The sequence below is a fragment of the Orbicella franksi genome, chromosome 1, assembly GCF_964199315.1.
Source record: "Orbicella franksi chromosome 1, jaOrbFran1.1, whole genome shotgun sequence".
Taxonomy (NCBI): domain Eukaryota; kingdom Metazoa; phylum Cnidaria; class Anthozoa; order Scleractinia; family Merulinidae; genus Orbicella; species Orbicella franksi.
This window is the reverse complement of record NC_138145.1, coordinates 30225774-30247172: the sequence shown is the minus strand read 5'-3', so window position 1 is coordinate 30247172 and position 21399 is coordinate 30225774. Positions and strand designations below refer to the sequence as shown.

The window sequence follows — 21399 nt, the reverse complement described above, 5'->3', positions numbered from 1 at the left end:
CAAATTTTGTTGGCACACCCCATTGACGCGCACGCCAGGGAACCCATGAAACTGACCAAATTCAAGTTCAGCCCGGATTCAAAATTCAAAATACAAGTTTTCCTCCTTGTGACTGGATTTCTGTAGATACGAGGAAATGCTTTGTGAAGCCGCAGATCTGGTCTTTTTTTATGATCCACCCAATATCACAAACAAATGCATTATCGCGCAATCAGATTATTGTTAATCGCACGAGGTCTTTTCTCTTTATGAAAGCTCAAGGGTACTCGTTTAAATACCTAGACAAAAAGGAAAAAAGTTTAAAGAAAAATTGAGTTATCTGTATTAAGTGATGTAATGCTAAGCCTCAGGATGTTTTGCTTTGGATGTTTCTGGATAATTTGTATTTAGGGTTTAAGTCTGCATTTTAATAGTTTGAAAGGGAGCCTTAGACAAATGTTAGAAATTTAACATAAAAACTCTCTTTTTTTCTTTTTGCTGTCAATTTATACTGCAAAAATTAACCATAACATAACGCGAGTGAATTTAATTAAAGGTCGAAGATTTGTGTAAACTCGAGGAGAAGGCGAGATTTTAGAAGAAGAAATTTTCAAGGCAATCTATCTTGACAAAGAATTGAGAACTTCTCCAACTTCCTAACAAATATAGCTTAATGTAGAGGGGTTAAACTCTAGCGAGTCGGCCACAAACACGGTCGAACGTACATCATACAAAAGAAAAGGCAATACTACATATAAGGCAAATAATGAAAGTTTTTTTTATCCCCGGATTTTTGTCACTTTGTTAATACTATAGTCATTACATGGCTGTTCTTTCCGCATCCTTAGAGCATAAAGGCCTTCTTCGCACCATAGTAGCGAGGCATAGAGATTGCGCTTTTATTCCTTTCATGGGGCTTGTCGTCTCAAGATCAGGGTTTTTCTTTTTTTTTTTATGCTAATATTGTAATTTCAAAATTTAAGTGCAAAATTAAGTGAAGTTGAAGTGAAGGTTGGCGTTAAGCGTAGTTGTAAGGCTACAAGGCCGAGTTTCGATGGTGGACTTAACGTTTTCCAGCACTACAGGGTCAACGGTTAAACGTGATTTGATTCATATAGATGTAAGTCAATTAGACAAAAGCGAGAACCTCCACTCCCCCAAAAGCAAAAACAAAATTTTGTCTTCTCTAGTATGTTGTTGTGTTCTTCAGTATGTACTAAAGCTTTCTTTACAATGAATAAAAAAATCATTCCGGCTTTAAAAACGCACATGATAAAGTCAAACATATAAATCTTTTAAAGCTACTTTCGTAAAAGATATGAAGTTTCGTCCCCAATACACAACGGAAGAAAAGGCCTCTTAAGAAGAAAGCATTATCCTGTAGGAGGAAATCGTTTTTTTTCGGCGTGATCTTTGCAAAAAAAGGCCATCCGTAGAGAGTCAAGTTCGGACCGTCCAGGAATCAATCATAGGCCTGTTTGCCATGTGATACGGGTAAATGTACCAACCACGTGATGCATATCGAAGCTGTTGTGTCTGTATTTGAAACGGACTCGCGGCACTGGTTAAGCAGGCTTAACAATTAAGCCAAAGGTGAGAGAACAAGTCCGCTATTAATTCCTACAGGACTAATGACTTAAGCTTATTAACTGGGAGATAATATGACACATATAAACTCGTCTATCAGCGGCATTGTTGTTGTCTACCGTTTAATTAACGACTAGGAAATGAAAAAAAAAACGAGAAAAACTGAAACGTTTGTTCTACAACTCCATACTTTCTTGGATGCATGGCAAAGACGAAGGACAAAATTGGATGTTCCAACTTTCGAACTAATGGTTTCAGTATCAGCTCACCCACAAGGCAAATTTCTAGTAATAAAAATGTAAATCAGAAAACCTCTAAAATAGCCTCACACGAGTTCTTTATATTACACTGGAATAAATGCATTTCCTGGGAACAACCGATGAACGCATAAAAGTAATTTTTTTAAGTAGAGAGTCATTTTCTTTGTCGGGATTAGATACTTCTTTTTCCGTTGTTGCTTACTGCAGATGATCAGTTCCACGGTCTGGATCAGCCGAAATATGTCAAACGATATCTCTAAATCTCGGGGGTTTCCTTGTTTATAGAGAGCGTGAAAAGTTGTTTACCAAATTCACTAAATCAGAAAGCTAGGTGAGCTCGTTAATTTCCATGCAATTATTAATTAATTGTTAGGCCGTCTGTGCACACGACCACAATACACGTAGTTTCTCGCGAGGAAATTGTGTTCTCAAAAATCAACGTAAGTAACATTTGATGTCGTTGTTGCCTCGGACGGTTTTGACAATGCTCTGGTTGATTCTCGCCGGGGCAACGACGAAGCACTGCTCGGGAAGGATTTAGCAAACGATATCAGCTTTGCTTTTATTGACATTTCCTGCCGCTGATAAAATATTGGGTTTTCACCGCTTGTTGTGTGTTTATCATCTGTGTTGAGAGCTCGGTTTCACAAGAATGTACCGGTCGTTGGAAAAACTCGTTCCGTGCCTGCTGTTTTGCCTTAATTTAATAGGTAAGCTAGAAATTTAGTTTTTTGAACTTTTGGTTAAAAAACGTTAAGGCGATGTTCTGTTGCAGTATAAAGTTGAAATTCTGGTGAATTTACATATTAAGCTCGAGTGTTTTGAAGCTTGATAACCCAAATACATCGGTCATTTTGTTGCAGAATTTCTTCAAAATGAAACCTCTATGTCTCCACCTCCGTTTTCTAATTGAAAACGTTTTTCAGGTAAAAGACAGCAAGAATGAAGGCATTCAAACTCGGGTTTAATTGCCTTACAAGAACTGAAAGATTGCAATAATCACTGTTTATGAGTTCCGGCAGAATTTATCGCTTTGTCATTTTGCCATTGAATGAAACCTTTTCATATCATTGTACAAGCAAAATACTTTTGAGTAAGTGAAAAAAAAAAAAACGTTCTTTTTTAGAGTGACCTAACTCGACTTCACGAAAATTATGCAGTTTTAATTTTTTATAACATGCGACTGGTGTTCTTTAATACTAATACTCCCGAGTTTACAGATTGTTGACCAAAAATACTTATTCTTTTTTTGCAGCTGCAAGTAAACAGCACTACAGTGACTTGGAAAGACTCCAAAAAGATTTATTCTCCAACTACAGTACAAACATCATTCCACAGGAAGAAAAAACTGCTGCAGTCAATGTCACATTTGATTTAGCTCTCAACCAAATTATTGATTTGGTGAGTTCCACAGTTCTTCTTAATCCTGTTAAGTTACACACCTTTGCTTGTTACGGTTTGGTTCGATCCTGAAGGTTGTCTCACGTTTTTGGCTTAGATAGACGTCAAGTGCCTTTGCGATCCTTTTTGCGTCGGAGCAAATGAGCCTTGTTTCAAATATGATTCTCTTGTATTTCTCTGAAAAAGCATATGGTATTCATTTCATGTTTGCTGCTGTAAGACTTTAATTAAATTACTTTGCTTACTCAAAACATAGTAAAGAAGTTTCTCCTCATAAAAATTTTAAATCTAAATCAAAGCCATGGAAGCTGGAATATACCCCCGGAAGAAAAACTGGTGATTGGCTGTCACGAAATAATTCCGTAAGGCAAAACGGAAAGGAAAAAAAAAAAGTAGAGTATTGCTTGGGTTTCATCAGTATTTTGTTTTTCGGTGGCGTGAGTGTGTATAAATAATAGATAGTTTTCATATTTCCTGTAGGTGCTGGAAGAGTATCTTTATGGTAATCACTATCATTAACCCTGCTGTGTCGTGGGACTGCCAATCTTGAATTTTAAATGTCTGAGAATTTCAACGTCACGAAGCTCAGCTTCGGGTTAATTATCAACCTACTAAATCGACTTGCAGGGCTATTCTTGTTAAAGAAAATCACTTTACAACAGAAGCCTCTGCTTTACAATGAATGCCTTGTATCAAAATTTTACGATATATAACACCCAATACGGATCATGTTCTACACGTAAGCCAAACCCAGTTCTCAGATTCTCTGGTAAATTACACACAATTGGGAATTCTCGCAAAGTATATTTTACAGTTTTACAAATGTTGCAAACTTTTTAACTTAACGTAGTCGTTTCAGGATGCCCCCCGCCTCCCGTGTGAACCGATCTGAAAAACATCGGATAGAAGTGCATAGAAGCCCAGTAGGATATGTAGAAAAAACCTAGGCCGGCCATTCTCTGTCAGGAATTATAAAGTAAAAATTACAATAGCAAGTCATAAACGGGCCGCATGTTTAAGAACATTACATTATCATTGAAACTATCATGGTGTTCCTGACTTAAAAATGTCTTAAGACCACTCACAGGCAATAAGTCGTCCCGACCCCCAAACAGATGCTGGGCATTTTTGCAGTCTGACGTCGATGGGGTACTATCCGTGAAAGAGAGTTTAGTGCTATTTAAAAGACATCTATGTGATATGTTTTACATAACTTTAAGCAAGTAGCTTATCTTTTCGACATAGATTGAAGTTACTTTTCACGCCGCACACGGGGGTCGGGGAAGGGGGGTGGGTGGGGTTGACCCGCTACCTGGTCCATCCTGTACTTTACTATGGCGTTTCCTTGGACTCTTATAGTAGACAGAGTGCGGAATTTGTGACTGACTGTTTAAACGATTCGGGTGTTAATTAACCACCTAGTAGGCCCTAGTAGAAACGTGTTAAACTAAGCAGCGCTTTCCAAGAACGATCCGTCAGCCCAAGTGGGTAATGAGCCAAAGTTTGACTGAAACGTTTTAGTTTTCCAACTTCTCTTTACATTACTAATGTATACGTAATCATAACCATATGTAGTCCGATGCAAATATTCTTTTTTTTATGTCTTCTCGTTTTTTTGTGATGCAAATAAATGTTGTTTTTGCACCATTTGAAACATCGTGTTCCTTTTGAAGAGCTCTGTTTGTATAAAAATAATAAGAATTTATTTCACAAGGTCAACAAGGGTAAAACATCAATTATTATTGACCCTGTAGTCTACATGAAGGCCTTCCTAAAGCTAGAAAACTGAAATAGATAGATATATACTAGATAGATATACACAGATTGCAAAATTGGAAAAAAAAAAAAACCAAGAGTAATGTAAATCGTTAAGAAATAAAATTAGGGTATACTTATAAAAATGTTTTCAAAAGTACACTTTTCACAACAAATGTTCCTTCCTTGCATATTAAGAGCTTTTCGTAGAATAGCGCCTTTCAAAAGTGGTGTCCTCGTATTAACTGTGCTTTTACGACCATGGTGGTCATGAAAACTCGGCCAAATCCTCTGGATTGTAGTAAACAAACTGTTTTTCCATTTACCAATGTTGTACGTTTTTCTGAGCAAATGTGAAAATAAATGCTCACGGAGAAGACCAAGCTTATCTTCCTTTGGCACTCATGATGTCCTTTACTATGCTGGTATTTTGCAGGACGAGAGACTGCAAACTATGACGACCATTGTGTGGGTGAGGCTGGTAAGTAACCATGGCGACCACATAGCCGCTAAGCTGAAAAGAATTCCTCAATATTCCTGGAAGCGTGTGTACAACGTTGAAATGATGATCCGCAGTTCTTAAAACAAATACATTGGATTTTAAGTAACGACCACCTCGGGTATTAATGTACTGAGAAATGAAAACTGTTGCCCTACATACCTGGAACAATTCCTCTCCTTTTTCTGGCATTGCAAAGCCATGATTAATCCTGGAATCCTATCTTCAGTTGAGCAGAGCGCAAAACTCCCTAAGGTACTACAAGGTGAGAGGGGTGCCTCCCTCTCACTCTACAGCCCCGTATCCCGTCACGGTTCCCTGTAAATAATCATTAGTTAGTTAATTTAAGTAATAGACTGAATAGTTATACGGGTTCCTTGGAAAACTGAGGAGGCAGAATTTTGGGGAGAACTTGAAAAGACTTTTCAAAGAGCTGCAACGCGCATAGTTTCTCTGGGTTTACACTCGATAGTTTCCAGATGCGACGATGTATTTCTACGAGCGTATGTTTCCACTCAGTCACGATCAATCCTATAAATCTCTATAATAACGATTGGTCTTCTTTGTTTCAGTACTGGAACGACTTCAGACTGAAATGGAACATTTCCCATTACGGAGCAATACGGTCGTTTGTGACGTCATCGAAGAAAGTGTGGCTTCCAGATATCACTTTGTATAACAAGTGAGCGTGAAACAAATCATTGTATTTTCACATATTTTCACTTACTTTGCCATACTCACGCGCTGACCAGTCTCAACACTCAGAACTAGAATTAAAAGAGATGCTAAACACTTAGTACGTTGAATGAATATAGAATGGGTGAATGAATATTTAGGAACTACATGTCGGTATATTACATTCTCAAACTCTAAAATAATTCATCAAGTTGTCATAACTCAGTCACGGTGTTTGGATATCTGGTCCCTAGTGCAGATTTTCACGATTTTATTTCTCCGTTTTTTTTAGTTCTAGTCTCGATTGAGAAGATAAATCAAACACTCAAGACTGTTTTTAACCACATTCCAAACTTCTCAAAGTTCGTCAGTCAAAAATACTCCGCGCTGCGCGTCGTCTTTTCAACTCTCCTCACGGTGTTTGGAAATGTGATAAAAATCGGTTTCTCGTGTTTGATATATTACTTTAAAAATTCGCAATTGAGTCGTAACGTGTAGTTGCTCTTTGGCTTATAGTAGAGCTTTTGAATTAGCATAACATAAGTTAAAGTTAAAGGTTGGAATTTCGTTAAAGCTCGACTTTTTTTGCGCCTTATTAGGGTTCTGTAAAACTGGGGAACTCTATTTCCCAGCCGCAATTCATTATTACATTTTTATATTCATAATATCAATGATTTCTTTGTTAAATATGTGACTACGGGCACTATATAGTTTACTTGTAGTGCCCAAGAATCCCGTGATCTGATTTAAGTTCTCTGTTACATCCATTCCATCGAAGATTTAGTCGATAAATCAAAATGCTGACTCTTATATTTTTTTTCCTTTTCAAAGTGCTAACGACAACTATGACAAAGAGAAAGAGGAATATTATGGGCTCACTATTAACTCCAATGGAAATGTAGGCTGGTTCTACCCAACGATATTCAAAAGTTCATGTACGATTGATGTGACGTATTTTCCATTCGACGATCAGGTATGTGAAGACATTATAAATATGGCGACATCCACTGTGACTCAGAATCGTTTTTAAGGCCTGGATGGCTTACCATTTGCTAGAAAAATGAGGCTGGAGTTACCACTGAATGGTGGTAAAGTTTTCTCCAAAATAATCTGATCGGAAGTTAGCACTAATGCTACTTATGGTCAGTTGTTGGTGTTCCGCACGAATGGAGAAAGAACCATTCGAATTAAAATTTTGATTTCGAACCGAGATTTTCTGGCAGCCTAGCTCTGTAAGTATCAGAAGAGCAAGGTTCAGAGGGTCATATAGCAGCTCTTGTAAGGTCTCACATGAATGGCTTTGAGAGGACAATAGAACAAACAATAAAAACAATTCCCCTAGTCCTAAAACAACAGCAAGAACAACAGTAAGAAAACAAGGTTCAGAGATATTTCTGGTTAGAAACCACGTTCGTGAATGCATGCTCAAAAACGAAGTCGACTTTTTTATATTTAAATGCTATTTCTTTCTTACCGCCCACTTTTTTTTCCAGAAATGTATCCTAAAGTTTGGCTCGTGGTCATATCACGGTCTGAGTCTGGACATATACCACAGTGGACCAGGCGACACTGACGCTTTCACCGATAACGGAGAATGGGTTCTAGTCGGGATGCCTGTGACCAAGTTTATCACCAAGTATCGTTGCTGTCCGGAGCCTTATCCATTCATCACCTACAATATTATAATCCGCCGTCGGACCATGTATTACATTCTAAACTTCTTGACTCCCTGTGTCCTAATGTCCGCTTTGACAATCCTGGGATTTTTTCTACCTGTGGAGTCCGGGGAGAGGATGAACGTGGGTGTGACTGTGCTACTGTCGTTAACTGTGATACTGCTGTTATTAGCCGAAGAGCTTCCGGCCACTTCGGAAGTGGTGCCACTCATTTCACGCTACTACACGCTTACAATGATAAACGTTTTCATCTCAATCGTTTTCACGTGCATTGTACTCACGTTTCACCATCACGCGCCCACGCCCCTGCCGGCCTGGGTGCGACTTTTTATTTGCCAGTGGTGCGCAAACGCGTTACGCGTGAAGCGCAACGGAAGCAAAAACGAATCATGCCTCCCCGCGAAGCGCTTCCTTAAAAACCGGAACATGAGGAGACATTCGCTGGGAGAGAGGCTCTACAGCGAGGAAAGCGCAGAGCCTGTTGCTACAAACCCGTTTGTAAACGCGAATCATGCACATCCGCCTGGGTCGGCATCTACGGTGTCGATCCAGTTGAAGAAGTTAGACGATCGAAATCCGACTGTACGAAAAAGATTTAATCAGGGTTTGAAGCAATCCGAAGCTTTAGACATTCTTGCAGAAAGAACTAAGAAAGACGACGAGAAAGAGCGGCACAAGGAGGAATGGCGTTTTGCCGCTCAGGTGCTTAATCGATTGTTCATGTGGATTGTTCTGTTTCTTGTTGTGTTCAACTGTCTCAGCGTTTTATTTTCAGCTCCAAGTGAGAACCTTAACTAGATCAAACTATGAATGTGGGAATTTCGATACTGCTGTCTCATTCTACGCCGGGACGGCTCTCTAAAGCGAAGTCGCAAAAAGCCGGTAGGTCCTCGTTGTTGCAGCCACTGACTCTCTTCATCTACCTTAAGGCGGACAACTCTTTTCTGAGAAAATTCTCTTAAGGTGGACACCTATCTTAGTCGGACACCTCCCTGAGATGACACCTCCTTGAGGTGGACAGTCACACCTGGTCCTTAACTCGTGCGCTTGTACTCAATCGCTTCCTTAACTTATGAAGAGTCGCACGACACTATGGGGCCGTGCAAAGACGTTAATTGTTCAAGATGACCTTTTAAAGATCTCAACCAATGACATGCGGTGTAAGTCATATATTAATTCATCTCTGCCAGTTTTATGGACAAGCTACCAAATGTGCTGCTTCATAAAAAAAACCCCAGTAAACTAGTTAAAAGTACAACTGATGTGAAACGTAGACAGAGATGCAATATTAATGTAGAAATTCTTCATTGACAAGGAAGTGTGCAGCCAGCTCAACTAAAGAGATCAAAACTCGAAGACAAAACAGGAATTCAAGAAAAAGAAACTTTAATAGAAGGGATGAGATGGACTTTCAGATTCCTTAGCTTGGTTGATTTAACGGTGCGGATTAGGAATGGACAAAGACCATTTATTCTATTATCTGTCTTTGCTTGTTCTCTCCAGAGGGCTAATGAACTGTCAAGAAGCAACGGCCATCAGTCTTTGCATCCCTTGAGTACATCTTTGCTCGAAGCGATAGGACTGGTAACTAGATTGTATGAAGATTACAACTTGTATATTCCTGTCTATGGAAACCTACTTATTCTGCTCCCTGCGGAAGCTGATGAATTTACTCTTAGTAGTATTTCTACTTCAACTCCCCCCCTCCTAAGGTGGGATGCTGGTCCATCGCAGGATTCCCCCACCCTCCCTCCCCCCAATGTTCTTCAGGTTGCCACAACAACCTGACAAAAACAAAACTAAACCAAATCAAACAGAGCTGAATAAGTGTGGTTCAGAAAAGAAGGTGTGGTGTGAATAGTGTTTAAATGTGTATTATAGGTATACAGCGATGTTCAGAACAATAATCATCATGAAGAACATCAATAAAGATAAACACGAGTTGGTTTTGTTCGACGGGTCTTAATCTGTTCAAGTTTTTTACCCTTTCATTTCTCTCCATTCAACATTGTTTAGCCACGCATTTTTTGTTTCTCTCTCAATATGCGATGACCGTTTTTGAGGGTCGAAATCTTGCGCATTTGATAATATTATCAAAGCTACTTTAATAAACGCTTACCAAGAAGACAAAACCTGCTGCAAAAAGGGGGTGGGGCAGAAATTTTCATCTTTGAAACGAAAAGGCCCCAATTTGGGTATACATTCTCGTCAAGATGAAGTGACAATGACGTCCTTAACTTTTCTAATCCTGAGAGAAAGTAGTAACACTGGCGTTCTGGCTGACGTTAGCCTGTCGAGAAGACCACGTACATCAGTAGTGTGATTAGCACGCGCAATTTATAACCTTTATCGAGGTATCTTTACAACTTCCTAATTTACAAAATCAAGGTAAAAAAGATCCTTTCTGCCGCGTTACGTCAAGTCGGACTGGAAATTGCACAAACCCCACTTTACTCGGTCCCTAAGCCATGACCCAGAGTCAAATATTTTCCCGTGTACCCCTTCCATTTAGACGATAAGCCCATAATAATTCTTGCGGATTTTTATTAGTAAAACAGTTAAAACAGTGCACACACTCCGAGTACTGTCGGGTAGCTTCGAGTTGTTTTGATTTGGGCTAAGGTTCGTACACACGAGGGGACTAGTCCCTAAGACTAATCCCTGCTACAAGGCCCCGGGAGAGATCTCATCGTGTGAACTACCCGTTTTTGTCAAAAAATCAGTCTAGCCCCGGGGACCAAATTCGGTCCCTGTGACTTGTCCCTCAAAACCCATCTTGTAAAGTGCTCGTGGGACAAGTCCCTGCGACCAAATTGAAATAAACCAATCACAGACCTGCATGATAAGCCCCCATAATTCCGTGCGCTTTCTATTTCGAGATGGTGCCTAGCCACTCGGCTGGGGATGACAGCATTGATGTCGAAGAAACAGCTTAGAGAGTTACTACCTCGAGAATTCTGATAGAATTTTACGAAAACAACATTGACAACTCTGTTACCTGGAAATCACATAAAAGAAGCTCTGGATAATTTGGCTGAACAATCTTTATTTTATTGTATTGCGCTGATTTATTTAAATGCTAAATTTGTTAATTTAAGTTTAATAATATCGATTTCAAATTGGGAAAGCCGCAGAATGAAAGAATGCTGCCATTTCCCCCTAGTTTTTACTATATTCCTGTGCAGTTAGTCCCCGCGCGTGATCGCTACGAGGGAGGAGTCCCACAACCAGTTCCCTCGTGTAAACTCTTCAAGGGACTTGTCGCAGAGAATACTCTCGGGGACTTTTCCCTTCTTGTGTGCCGACCCCCGCCCTCCCCTCCCACCTAGTGCTTTGCTAGAAATTGCAGACGTACTCGCGTACGAAGCCAAGAAGGTTTCTACATCAAGGTTTCGAAGCAAAACTCATGAGTGTTTCCGGCTATAAATATTTTACTCCATTCCAAGAGGAACCTCACAAGAACACGTTCTAATGACGCAAACAAGTTATTAAAACCACGGTGGGTTAAAGCATAATAATAAAAAAGAAGAGCAAGACAAAATGAATCGAGGAAGCTTAATTAAAGAAAAGCACAAATTTTCTCCAAAACTTTCTTTTTCGCCATGGATCGGTCCAATTGACCATTTTCAGTCTCTAACGAGCAAAATTTGGCTCGATGAAGGATTTCATACATTTTTGGTTGACCCTTTGAATACCAACTACGCATATATGCTAATTAATGGTCGTGCTCTTTGTACCACTTGTAACGTCATCAATTTAAATGTCATCAGATATTCTTGATAAGCAGATAGTAGTGCTAGGCTAGCCCTTTCCGCACAATGGTCAGGTTTAAATATCGACGACATTCCGACGTCGCAAATCGAAAAACAACGTTATCAGTTTTGGTGCAAAAACGGTGGTAAAATGGTCCACAACGCCTATGATTGCTCAAGGTCCATTTCTAGACTTCGCCCGTAATTAACATCCAACTTTTCACTGCAACCAGAAAGAACATACTATGCAAAAAGTAGCCAGTGAAAAAGGGACGAGAAAAACAGAAAGGAAAGGGCCAACAAATGAAATTGAGAACGGTTAATAGCAAAAAAAAAAAATTGGATTATGCGCATGCCTGGACTTGAAGGTTTGCTCAATTTTGTACCTAGTCCTCGAAAAATCTCTACTCTTAGTAAAAAAAAAGCCTTTTTAGCAAAACTTAGGCTTATTTAGCGTCATGGCAGCTAAAAAACCTTACTAAACGCTTAAAAACGGTATTTCAGTTTCAAAGGGTTAAAAAACCCGCTCCAAATTTCACCGGCTTTAAATTGGAAAGTTCAAAATCTTGCTTTGCGAAACGTTTCAAAAATCAAGCTCCTTTGCATTTCAAGTTATAATGAAATAGTGTTATAAATTTGGTCAAAAAGTGGCAAATTATTGTTGATAATATCGTGGATACGACAAAAACCTCATGTGATCCAAGAGAAAGCTCCTCTTTTAAATTTATGGTTATCGAAGTTATTTCTCTGTTCAGTAATGAGTTCTGTTGCAATTCGTTTTACTTTTTTTCATACGAATACTGGCAGATATCTCCAACCAGCGGGAGATTGTTTTAAATTATTATCGTTCTCTCTAAATAACATTGTAGTTGTTATTGCCGCTAAATTCGATGTTTGCTAAATTCGATATTGCTACTAAATTCGATGTTTCATGGAACCTTTCGAACAGTCTGTTAGAGAACTTTTCAGGCGTTGAGGAAACTGCTTCGACCAACGTGAAGAGTAAACTAATTTTATAAGCCGTTTTATACCTATCTTGATACCTCAGAAACTGTTCACAACTAGAAAGGGTAACTACATATACACTGCTGAAGTTGCAGAGATATGAAAAAATTATTTAATTTGAAACAATTTTATTTACTGGAATTAGGCGAACTACATATTTTCTGGTGCTGTGAAAAACGCCTTCTTGTTTTGGTGAGTTTCTCAGCATGTTGTTGATTGTTTTAGGTTGTCGTCACCTGTTCGGATATTTCACCGCCGCCTTGTGTATTTTGCATGGCTTCTCCTATATAAACGTTCGGAAAATTCCTACAAACGAAGCTCTTGAGAAAGCCGAGGACAATGTGGAAACACTTTCATGGACTTGATAAAATGGTGAGAACAAATACAGGGCCAGTTACGAAAATCGTATGCAGTCGTGTGTGTTCAGAAATAAATTAAACACGAGAAACGGCTCAAATTTAGCCAATAATTTTCCTTGATTTTCTAGGGAAAATAATTAAAAATACTAATGCTGAGATCAACCCTCATGTGACTAATTCTTTTTTTCTGTTTTCCCGCAGTCTTTCATTCTCCAAGAAAAGCAGTGTAGCTAATGAAAGAACCAATAGCAATTCCGCTAAGGTAAATAAAATTTGCAAGACATCTGTTTCACCGAGCCAGCCAATTACATGTGGCTCAGTTGTAAATACTGCATTGTAAACAGACAGCCAACATTGCCGAGAATTTCCACGAGTATATCTTAAAGATCTACGTCGAACTTAGCTGGGCTGCCTTTTTTGAACTAAGGCAGTTTGTCAAGAATATGTTGGCGAATCTTTGCTGAGAAAAATGGCTCTGCAGCTTTACTCACAGTCCAGACGTTCGCTTTTAATTAACGTGTTTCTATTGTATTTCGTCAACATTTTGAATTCAAGTGTAGGTAAGTGTTTACTTCTGGCGTTAAAAATATGTCTTAAACATAATACCTTATTTCAAAATCTACCGAACAAGTTAAAATAATTTTGTAACAATTCTCCTGGACGCATTGTACTTAAATCGTTAGTTTTTAATAACTGAATATCTAGAAATGCATTCAGATTTTTTCAATTAACATAAAAACTCGTATTTACGTATGTGTTAACCAGATTTAAAAATAAAGTAAAATGAGCTTAGAGAAATAATCTTGTCTCTCAGATATTATAAAAAAACTCCAGTCTGCCGGTCACCTGATTATCAGTTTGAAGAGATAGCTCATGGATGTCTTGTGATAAATGCGAAGTGTCTTTAATTTATTGCCCTCGAGCAAGGTCGCTAAAACAGCCACAAAACTCAATCTTCACCTCTTCAAATGATCGTTTAGAAAGTTAAAATGGAAAACACAAAACGTTAATTTGTTCATTAAGCCCCGGCAGTAAAAAAATAGCGGTGTATTTGAAGTTATTACTCGATATTTCTTGATGAAAAAAACTCGATCAGGGTGTTCACCATATTTCATGATTTTTTCGCAGTAGGGACACTTAATGCTAAAATAAATATAATGTAGAAGGTAGAATAAGACTTTTAAAGGATTAACCCTGTGTTTTGCGAGTTTCCTGGTATCGTTTTGTAATACCAGCTAAGCATTTCAGAGAAATAAGCTACAAATTAGTCGCTGTAGAGAAACGATCATTAGCCCAAGCGGTAAAATAGATGTTGACCGATGTGATAGCCTAAACAAGGTGCCCATAGATAACAAAAAACAGAGCAAAGCTATATAAACATATCGTATTAAAGTATATGACGACTGTGTTTTTATTATCCGTAGAAAATACGACGACAATTTTGGCGCTTTTGATTCTTTCGACCTCGGTGATTAGTTTCTGCGAAACTAGGGCAGTACACGCTGGCCAATCAGCGGTCTAGGAATCTCCTGCCAACCATGCAAAAGCGAAAATCCTCAAATTACAAATAAAATCCATTTTCGACACTTTCATGAATTTTCTTTGACTTGAAACTTCAAGAAAAATTATTTTGGATTCACTTTGTTTTTACTGGGAAACGCAATAAAAATAAAACTTGAACCTTGTCGTTGTAAAATAGCTTGACTAAATTGTAAAAGGTGCATTTTACAGGCTCGCCGAGTTCTGAGATTGTTCAAAAGCTTGAACACAGATTGCTAAACTCTTATGACAAGAGCGTCATCCCCAAAAGAGTACTGGATGTGGGAGTGAATGTCACGCTGGACTTGGCATTAAACCAAATTATCGATGTGGTGAGTAGAATTTAAAAAACAAAGGTAGCAGCAGCGGGTTGTAAAATTGTTTGTTATTTCTGTGAAACTGATTATTTACCCAGAAGTCTTTCGACTACGACTCGCCTCACCCGTGCCCAGGTCTCCGCCTTTTCAGAGCGGCCAACATGCACTTTGGAACGAAGTAAAGGTCATTGGAATGGAGATTTCAGAAGCATGGATGTTATCTGATTGTGTTCGTTACTGAAAAGTTTCATGATTTTCCTTTCGCAGAACAAGCGATCGCAGACTATGACTGCTGTCATTTGGGTGCGACAGGTTAGTATATAGGGTCGGTGTTTTGGTCTGCTGCAACAACTGACAGATAATATGGTAATGATCTGATTTAGTAGTCGAGTTGAAGGAATTGAATGATGATGGTGATGATGATGATGATGATGATAATGATAATGATGATGATGCCACGCCTAATGATAATTGCTACTCTAGCGCATTTACCAGACACAGATTGTGATTGTCCGTGGTCCGGAAAAATACCCAGATTACTTCAAATTCAATCTAAGGGATCATTTCTTTTCCCATTTTTCACAGGTTCTATTGAATAACATAGATCCTTCTGTGTGTGGTTACTCAGCTCGATTCCGGGCTCATCGAACAATAAAGTCAAGTAAAAGAAAGACTGAATTGGTTCAGAATCTTTCTGTAGGTCATAGTCCCGGAGGGGGTGGGGGGTGGAGGGTGGTACGACCAGAAAAATCGGGTTGGGTTGTGCGGCCCGCCCACTAAAACCCTTATCCTATTTATGACTAAAATCTGTGATTTTCTCTGCCCTATTTATGACCCGACCAAAAAATTGATACCCCATTTAAGACCTGACCCTTAAATCAATACCCTGATTCAGACTGGCCTTATAATTATTTACTTAGTTCAGAAGTATCGTGAAGAGCTTTTTCTTGATGCTCCTATCGGTAATGATGAAAACGTAGCTTCTTCTAAACAAACATTCCGAATTAAAGACTAAAGTGCAAAAACCATAAATTATTTGAGACCAAAATGGCCAAAATCGATACCTTATTTATGGAAAAAACGCCTAAAAAACTATACCTTTTAAGGCCGCACATACCTATATAGCCCATATAAGAGAGTAACTGCAATTCACCCTTGCCTGGATAATTTCGTCTTCCTTAGAGCCTAGAAAAACTTGAAAAACTTGAATTTGAACGATGATTTTTCCCTCTCATTAGTATTGGAATGATCACAGACTTCGCTGGAATTCCTCCCAGTTTGACGGTGTGAACTTCATTGTGACTCAAGCCAGTTATCTTTGGCTTCCTGACATCACACTGTATAACAAGTACGTATTTCCAGTTGTTAAGAAGCAGGATTTTCAAAAGACTCAAACAAACGTTTTAATGCTGCACACAACATTACCCGCAACGTTTTTCACAATGACGCGATCACGCGCTGCAACTTTTTGCTTAACATTGCTGACGCAGCAAGTAAGTTCTGGTTTTAACAATCTCGTTAAAAATGGCTATTGTGTTCAGCTCAAGTTGGCAAGTAAAATAAACTGCAGCTGTTCAGTGACTTTTCTCTCCGGAAAGAAAACATACACGTCACAGTTCGTCGCTTTTGGGTGAGAGATTGGATATCAAGAAGACATAAAAAGGCCGATAGTTGTGTTAGACCATTGCACGCAGTGTTACGGATAGTGCGCTCGCGTTGTAGTTAATTCTTGCACACGATGCAATTAAGCCATTGCATGCACTGTATCTCCATGGTCCAGCTAACCTGAGGTACGTTTATCGCCAACTTCAAAGTCAGCTGTATAATAAGCTATCAAGGCACCATAACACTTGTCTTCAAGGCACCATAACACTAAACTGTAGCTGACAGCAACAAAAATTGAATTTCTTAAACTTCTGGATTCCTCTGCTCAGAATTTGAAAGTCGACAGCTTCTTTGTAACTAACAAAGTCAAATTAGAAACTTGACCTACCCTATCCCTCCCATGAAGAGTGGCTGTTTACTTTAGCGACTTTTCCTCCAAACAAGTCAAGGCCGTCCCACCCGTTACTGAGTGATTCCGAAAGCTTTTTTCTGGTTTTACTCATTCTTTTTTTTGTTAATGTTACCCACCTACCAATCGTTCTTCAACTGGAATTATATGATTCCTTGCAGTGCTAAAGATGATTATAACATCGACAAGGAGTCGTATCACAGCCTTACGATATCCTCTGATGGAAGCATATCCAGGTACTTCCCGACTATCTACAAATCCTCCTGTAAACTGGACGTCAGGAACTTTCCCTTCGATGACCAGGTAACAGCCTTGAACTATTATTGAACTGCCATTTATCGGTTTCAGAGATTACAACACCTAAAGCGAGGGGGTACGTAAAGAACAGATGCTCCTTTCTTTAACTCCTCTTGTCTTCTTGTCACAATCCACCTCTCAGAAACACGTCTGAGACCTAGGGATTTCTGTTTCCTTAGGTTTGCAAGAACGCACAACGTTATAACCCCAACCGGTCCATAACTCTCGGCGCTTAAATTGACTCCGGTTCTGTGGTATGAACATAAGCGGGTAGGAGTATTGCTATTCCCCCAGGAGGAGATGCTAGTCAATCGTAGGCTACTCTCCAGCTGCATTCCGTCAGGTTGCCCTAACAGTTTTCTGTCACCCATTTATACTCCTGTGCGGGGAGAGAAATTGTTGTTGACGTGTCTTGTCCTATATACTACAATATAGTGACTCCGACAAGGGCTTAAAACCGGACTATGCGAGTCCAGCGCGCTTACCATTCAGCAGGCTACAGCGTCTCCCAGAATCTTGTAAACTAGGCTTACCTGGAGTGACAGAATCACCTAACAATAAAAACGTCCAACATACCCTGCGTGACAGACCCCCCCAAACATGTAGCCTAACTAGCGTGACAATAACGCCAAAGAACATGAGCTGACTTCATGGATAACTTTATTGCTGTTTTGAATTGTTTGATAGGTTTGCCAGCTCAAACTGGGTTCCTGGTCGTACAACATTTATGAAATGAATCTCTTCACTCAAGGAGATGGTGACATCAGCTCGTTTATAGGAAACGGTGAATGGACGCTTCAAAGCATGCCCTCGCAAAGACACGAGACTACATTTCGCTGTTGTCCGCATCCGTATGTGTATCTGACATACGACATTCACATTAAACGAAGGTCGTTATATTATGTACTCAACTGTTTTATGCCCTGTCTCATTATGATGGCTTTGACAATCCTCTCATTCTACCTGCCTTCGGAGACAGGAGAGCGAATGGGTGTCGGTATAACGGTGCTGTTGTCTTTGAGTATCATTCAGCTGATTCTCTCCGATTCCCTTCCACCCACATCAGAAGTGCCGCTGATAGTAGTCTACTACGGGCTTACAATGTTGAACATTTTCATGTCGTTGGTTTTCTCATGCATTGTTCTTACTTTGTACCACCACTCTGCGCACTCCCTGCCTCACTGGTTGAGAGCTGTTCTGTGCGAATGGAGCGCAAAAGCGATGCGAATGCAACAGGAGTGGTCCGCAATTAAAGAACAGAAGAAACAGATGGAAATGAGGGAAAAATCCACGTCAAACGAGATGGTTACCAATGGAGTTGTGGTGAACTGGATGCCAGCTCCATCCCTGCCTTCTCATGTGGCAATCTCGGAACTTATTCCAGGCCAAAACCCAGATGACCAGTCCAGCGAAACCGAGAATGATTACCTATTAAGTCAAAGATACCATGAGGAGGACAAAGCGGATATCCTTCGTGAGGAATGGAGATTCGCCTCGCGAGTGGTGAATAAGTTCTTTATGTGGATCGTGGTGTTCGCGATCGCGAGCAACGCTTTGTATGTCATTCTCAAGGCCCCAAAAGGAAATTTTGTCTTGAATTGACAAGCAAAAGATACAGTCTCTGTTGACCGTGACATCAGTCGCAGGGGCAATATCTTGGCTGCGAGCCAGATGTGCCCATGAAACCGCTTAGATGGGCTGGTGAATAAACTACACCGTATTATTAGTTTGAACTGTTTTGAAGCACAGTATACTATCATTAAAACTGAAAAATCATGGCACGTTTTCCAAAATAAAGGCACATCTCATTTGTACCCAACGAACACTAGTCGATCAGTAAGGCTGAATGAGCCTTTTGCCAAAGACAATAAGGAAGCTGTGACTCGACAAAACAAAGCCAATTTTGTTGTTGTCTTTTGCAGTGAAAAGGAACCAAAAAAAAGGTCGATGAGAGTAGCCGATAAAAAAAGCAATAATAAAGTCCATAAGCCGTTCTACGGTTCTGTCAAACAGAAGATTGTTGCCATTCAATATAACAATATTTGAAAAAACAAAAGTCCTTATTGTACAAGCCTTGTGTCGCGTTGTTTGCCAACAGATTTCTCTTGTAGTTTGCTGTAAGATGATAAAATGGTAGAGTAATCAGCCACGAGCTTCACTAGTGCTGTGGTTTCTTAAATAAACTTTGTATCACACTTGAGCTTTGCGTGAGAAGCCATGAAATTTCACCTTTGAGCCAGAACCAACTACCTTGGAAGGGTAACGGTCACACACGTTTAATTTTTGCTCAAGGTTTTAAAACAGTTATGAGCCTGTAACATAAACCGAAACATGTTTATAACAGCCATTTTTCAACTCTGATTTGCTTTAAAAATAATCTGAAAGCTACTCCTTCGATACCCAATAACCGCTGGTACATGTACCGATAATTTACTGTAATCTCAAGAGGTATTTTGCGGATTAGGTGGAGACTAGCGCGATCAAAGAATAACAAACAAAAATGGAACGCCAGCCATGCGAGCCGATGAAAGCAAGCAATTCTAATCAACGATAGTAACCGTGCGTGGTCCTCAAAGTCAAGAACATGTGATGTAAATAGTTACAATTCTTGTTGCTAATGTTTTTTTGCCATCTGCGTATTCGTCAAACTGTACTTTTGGACTCATCAACGTTCAACTAGGTATTGCATTTCTCGCGTGTATTTTGTCTGACTTGGCAAATCAGATGTGACGTAGACAAGGGGTCACGTTAGAAAAAATGAACTCTATCCTCGCCTAAAGTGAATGAAAACAAGTGAATGAAAACAACGTTTCAGAACCTAATTGAAATTCACTATACATATACTCTATATGAACAATTAAAGTGTTTGTTAAGAAAACAGTATATATGCTTATTACTCTAAAATTGATGTCGCTGGCCATGCCAGTCCTCTTGTTCTCAAACATGGTCAAACAGCAACGAAACTGAAGGCGTTCCGCCAAAGGATAGATAGAACACTTTGTACACTGTTTGTGCATTTGTCGAAAAATTTCTGTTGTTTCTCTCAGCGAAATGCTCTGTATACTTGATAATGTACTTCTGGAATTTTGAAGCCCTTTGCGACGCACTTTTTGCCGTGTTTAGCCATTTTAACACCCGCTTTTTTCCGTTCTCTGGCGCGTCTGTTTTGGAACCATGTGATGACCTGACGCTTCGTTAGACCAACAAGTTTCGCTAGCCATTCTCTAGATTTTGGTGACAAATGTTGTTTAAACTGGAAACTTTCCTCCAGTGTTTGAATTTGTATGTCGGTGAATACACTCTTTTTCGGCAATGATTCTTGACGAGGTTTATGAGTCAATGAACGTCGCTGCTTCGATAAGAGTACTTCATTAGGCTCTAAAGCAGACTCTCTACAGAAGTAGTTGGTTACAAAGCCCTCTAAAGCGGCAAGAGGATTGTCGTGAATATTATACTCATGTTGGCTGTTTTGGCGTCCTAAAAGGACAGGTAAAAGCTGAGGGCACGTCTGTTTTCTTGATCTGACGGGTCTAAATGCTGATAATCCGTTTTTATCCCCTGTAAGATTGCCAATTCTGTTCTGCAGGTTACCATTTTGCGTCATTTCGTATTGTTGCCTTTAACGAACTTTAGCGTGTCGCATTGTATATCTAGCAATTAGCTGAGGTTGTTTTTATGTCGTTGTTATCAGGGCGATCCAGGGGAGGACGTAGAGAAACAGCTGCAAATATACAGTTTCGATCGTATCATAAACTTACTGTTTAGTTTGGAATATTCGCACTTGAACATGAGACAACTGAGTGAGGATTGCGGACTAATTGACGGCTATTTGCTCAGATTTCGATCTTTTGGGGGTCAAGACTGATAAAAACGCTTGGGATATCTTAGCCAGTGCAGTATAGCAAATACTATGGAAGGTACTCCATTGTCAGGAGGTTGAATACATATGGTATGAACAAGAAGCGGATTGATGGACTACAGTATTTCACCAATTTTAAAGTAATGTAACGTTGAAGGCACAGAAGGAGTCAGCAAGCAACAAGGCCATACAGGAGTAATGGACCGATCTTAAGGGGAGGAAAGCCATTACGTGGAAGACATTCTACAGAGAGGCTCAGTAGAAGGCATCAAGAGGCTGCGTCATGGATCAGTAACTAATCGACTTGAACAGGAGGAACACCATTACCTTGAAGACAATCCATAGAATGCCAGAGACTGACGGAGTCACCAGGAGGTTAGGCCATGAACCAGTCGATAACCGATTTAAAGACAAAGAATCCCATA

General features: G+C 39.6%; 3 protein-coding genes across 3 annotated transcripts; 2 read left to right on the top strand and 1 right to left on the bottom strand.

Moving 5' to 3' along the window:
• Window positions 1–1931: 1931 nt before the first annotated feature.
• On the top strand, window positions 1932–9543 carry LOC145502450 (neuronal acetylcholine receptor subunit alpha-7-like). The gene is made up of 6 exons (XM_081481780.1): window positions 1932–2536; window positions 3082–3227; window positions 5419–5463; window positions 6054–6163; window positions 6988–7129; window positions 7650–9543. The coding sequence occupies exons 1-6, from the start codon at window positions 2479–2481 to the stop codon at window positions 8628–8630; spliced, it is 1482 nt and encodes a 493-aa protein (XP_081337906.1). The 5' UTR covers window positions 1932–2478; the 3' UTR covers window positions 8631–9543.
• A 3874-nt stretch (window positions 9544–13417) lies between these two features.
• Window positions 13418–18875, top strand: LOC145492463 (neuronal acetylcholine receptor subunit alpha-10-like). Its single transcript, XM_081471951.1, has 6 exons — window positions 13418–13508; window positions 14680–14819; window positions 15072–15116; window positions 16043–16152; window positions 16980–17121; window positions 17803–18875. The coding sequence occupies exons 1-6, from the start codon at window positions 13418–13420 to the stop codon at window positions 18715–18717; spliced, it is 1443 nt and encodes a 480-aa protein (XP_081328077.1). The 3' UTR covers window positions 18718–18875.
• A 1191-nt stretch (window positions 18876–20066) lies between these two features.
• On the bottom strand, window positions 20067–20795 carry LOC145502439 (transcription factor LBX2-like). Its single transcript, XM_081481769.1, has one exon. It carries the CDS (start codon window positions 20717–20719, stop codon window positions 20159–20161), a length of 561 nt encoding a protein of 186 aa, XP_081337895.1. The 5' UTR covers window positions 20720–20795; the 3' UTR covers window positions 20067–20158.
• Between the last annotated feature and the right edge of the window lie 604 nt (window positions 20796–21399).

What these genes read in the sequence shown, in the direction of transcription:
- LOC145502439 (XM_081481769.1), bottom strand. Translation starts at nt 20,719, where the DNA reads ATGACGCAAAATGGTAACCTGCAGAACAGAATTGGCAATCTTACAGGG.
- LOC145492463 (XM_081471951.1), top strand. Translation starts at nt 13,418, where the DNA reads ATGGCTCTGCAGCTTTACTCACAGTCCAGACGTTCGCTTTTAATTAAC. An exon ending in CTGTCATTTGGGTGCGACAG is followed by an intron (nt 15,117 to 16,042) that starts GTTAGTATATAG and finishes CCCTCTCATTAG; the next exon opens with TATTGGAATGATCACAGACT. An exon ending in ACTTTCCCTTCGATGACCAG is followed by an intron (nt 17,122 to 17,802) that starts GTAACAGCCTTG and finishes ATTGTTTGATAG; the next exon opens with GTTTGCCAGCTCAAACTGGG.
- LOC145502450 (XM_081481780.1), top strand. Translation starts at nt 2,479, where the DNA reads ATGTACCGGTCGTTGGAAAAACTCGTTCCGTGCCTGCTGTTTTGCCTT. An exon ending in GTTTTGCCTTAATTTAATAG is followed by an intron (nt 2,537 to 3,081) that starts GTAAGCTAGAAA and finishes CTTTTTTTGCAG; the next exon opens with CTGCAAGTAAACAGCACTAC. An exon ending in CCATTGTGTGGGTGAGGCTG is followed by an intron (nt 5,464 to 6,053) that starts GTAAGTAACCAT and finishes TCTTTGTTTCAG; the next exon opens with TACTGGAACGACTTCAGACT.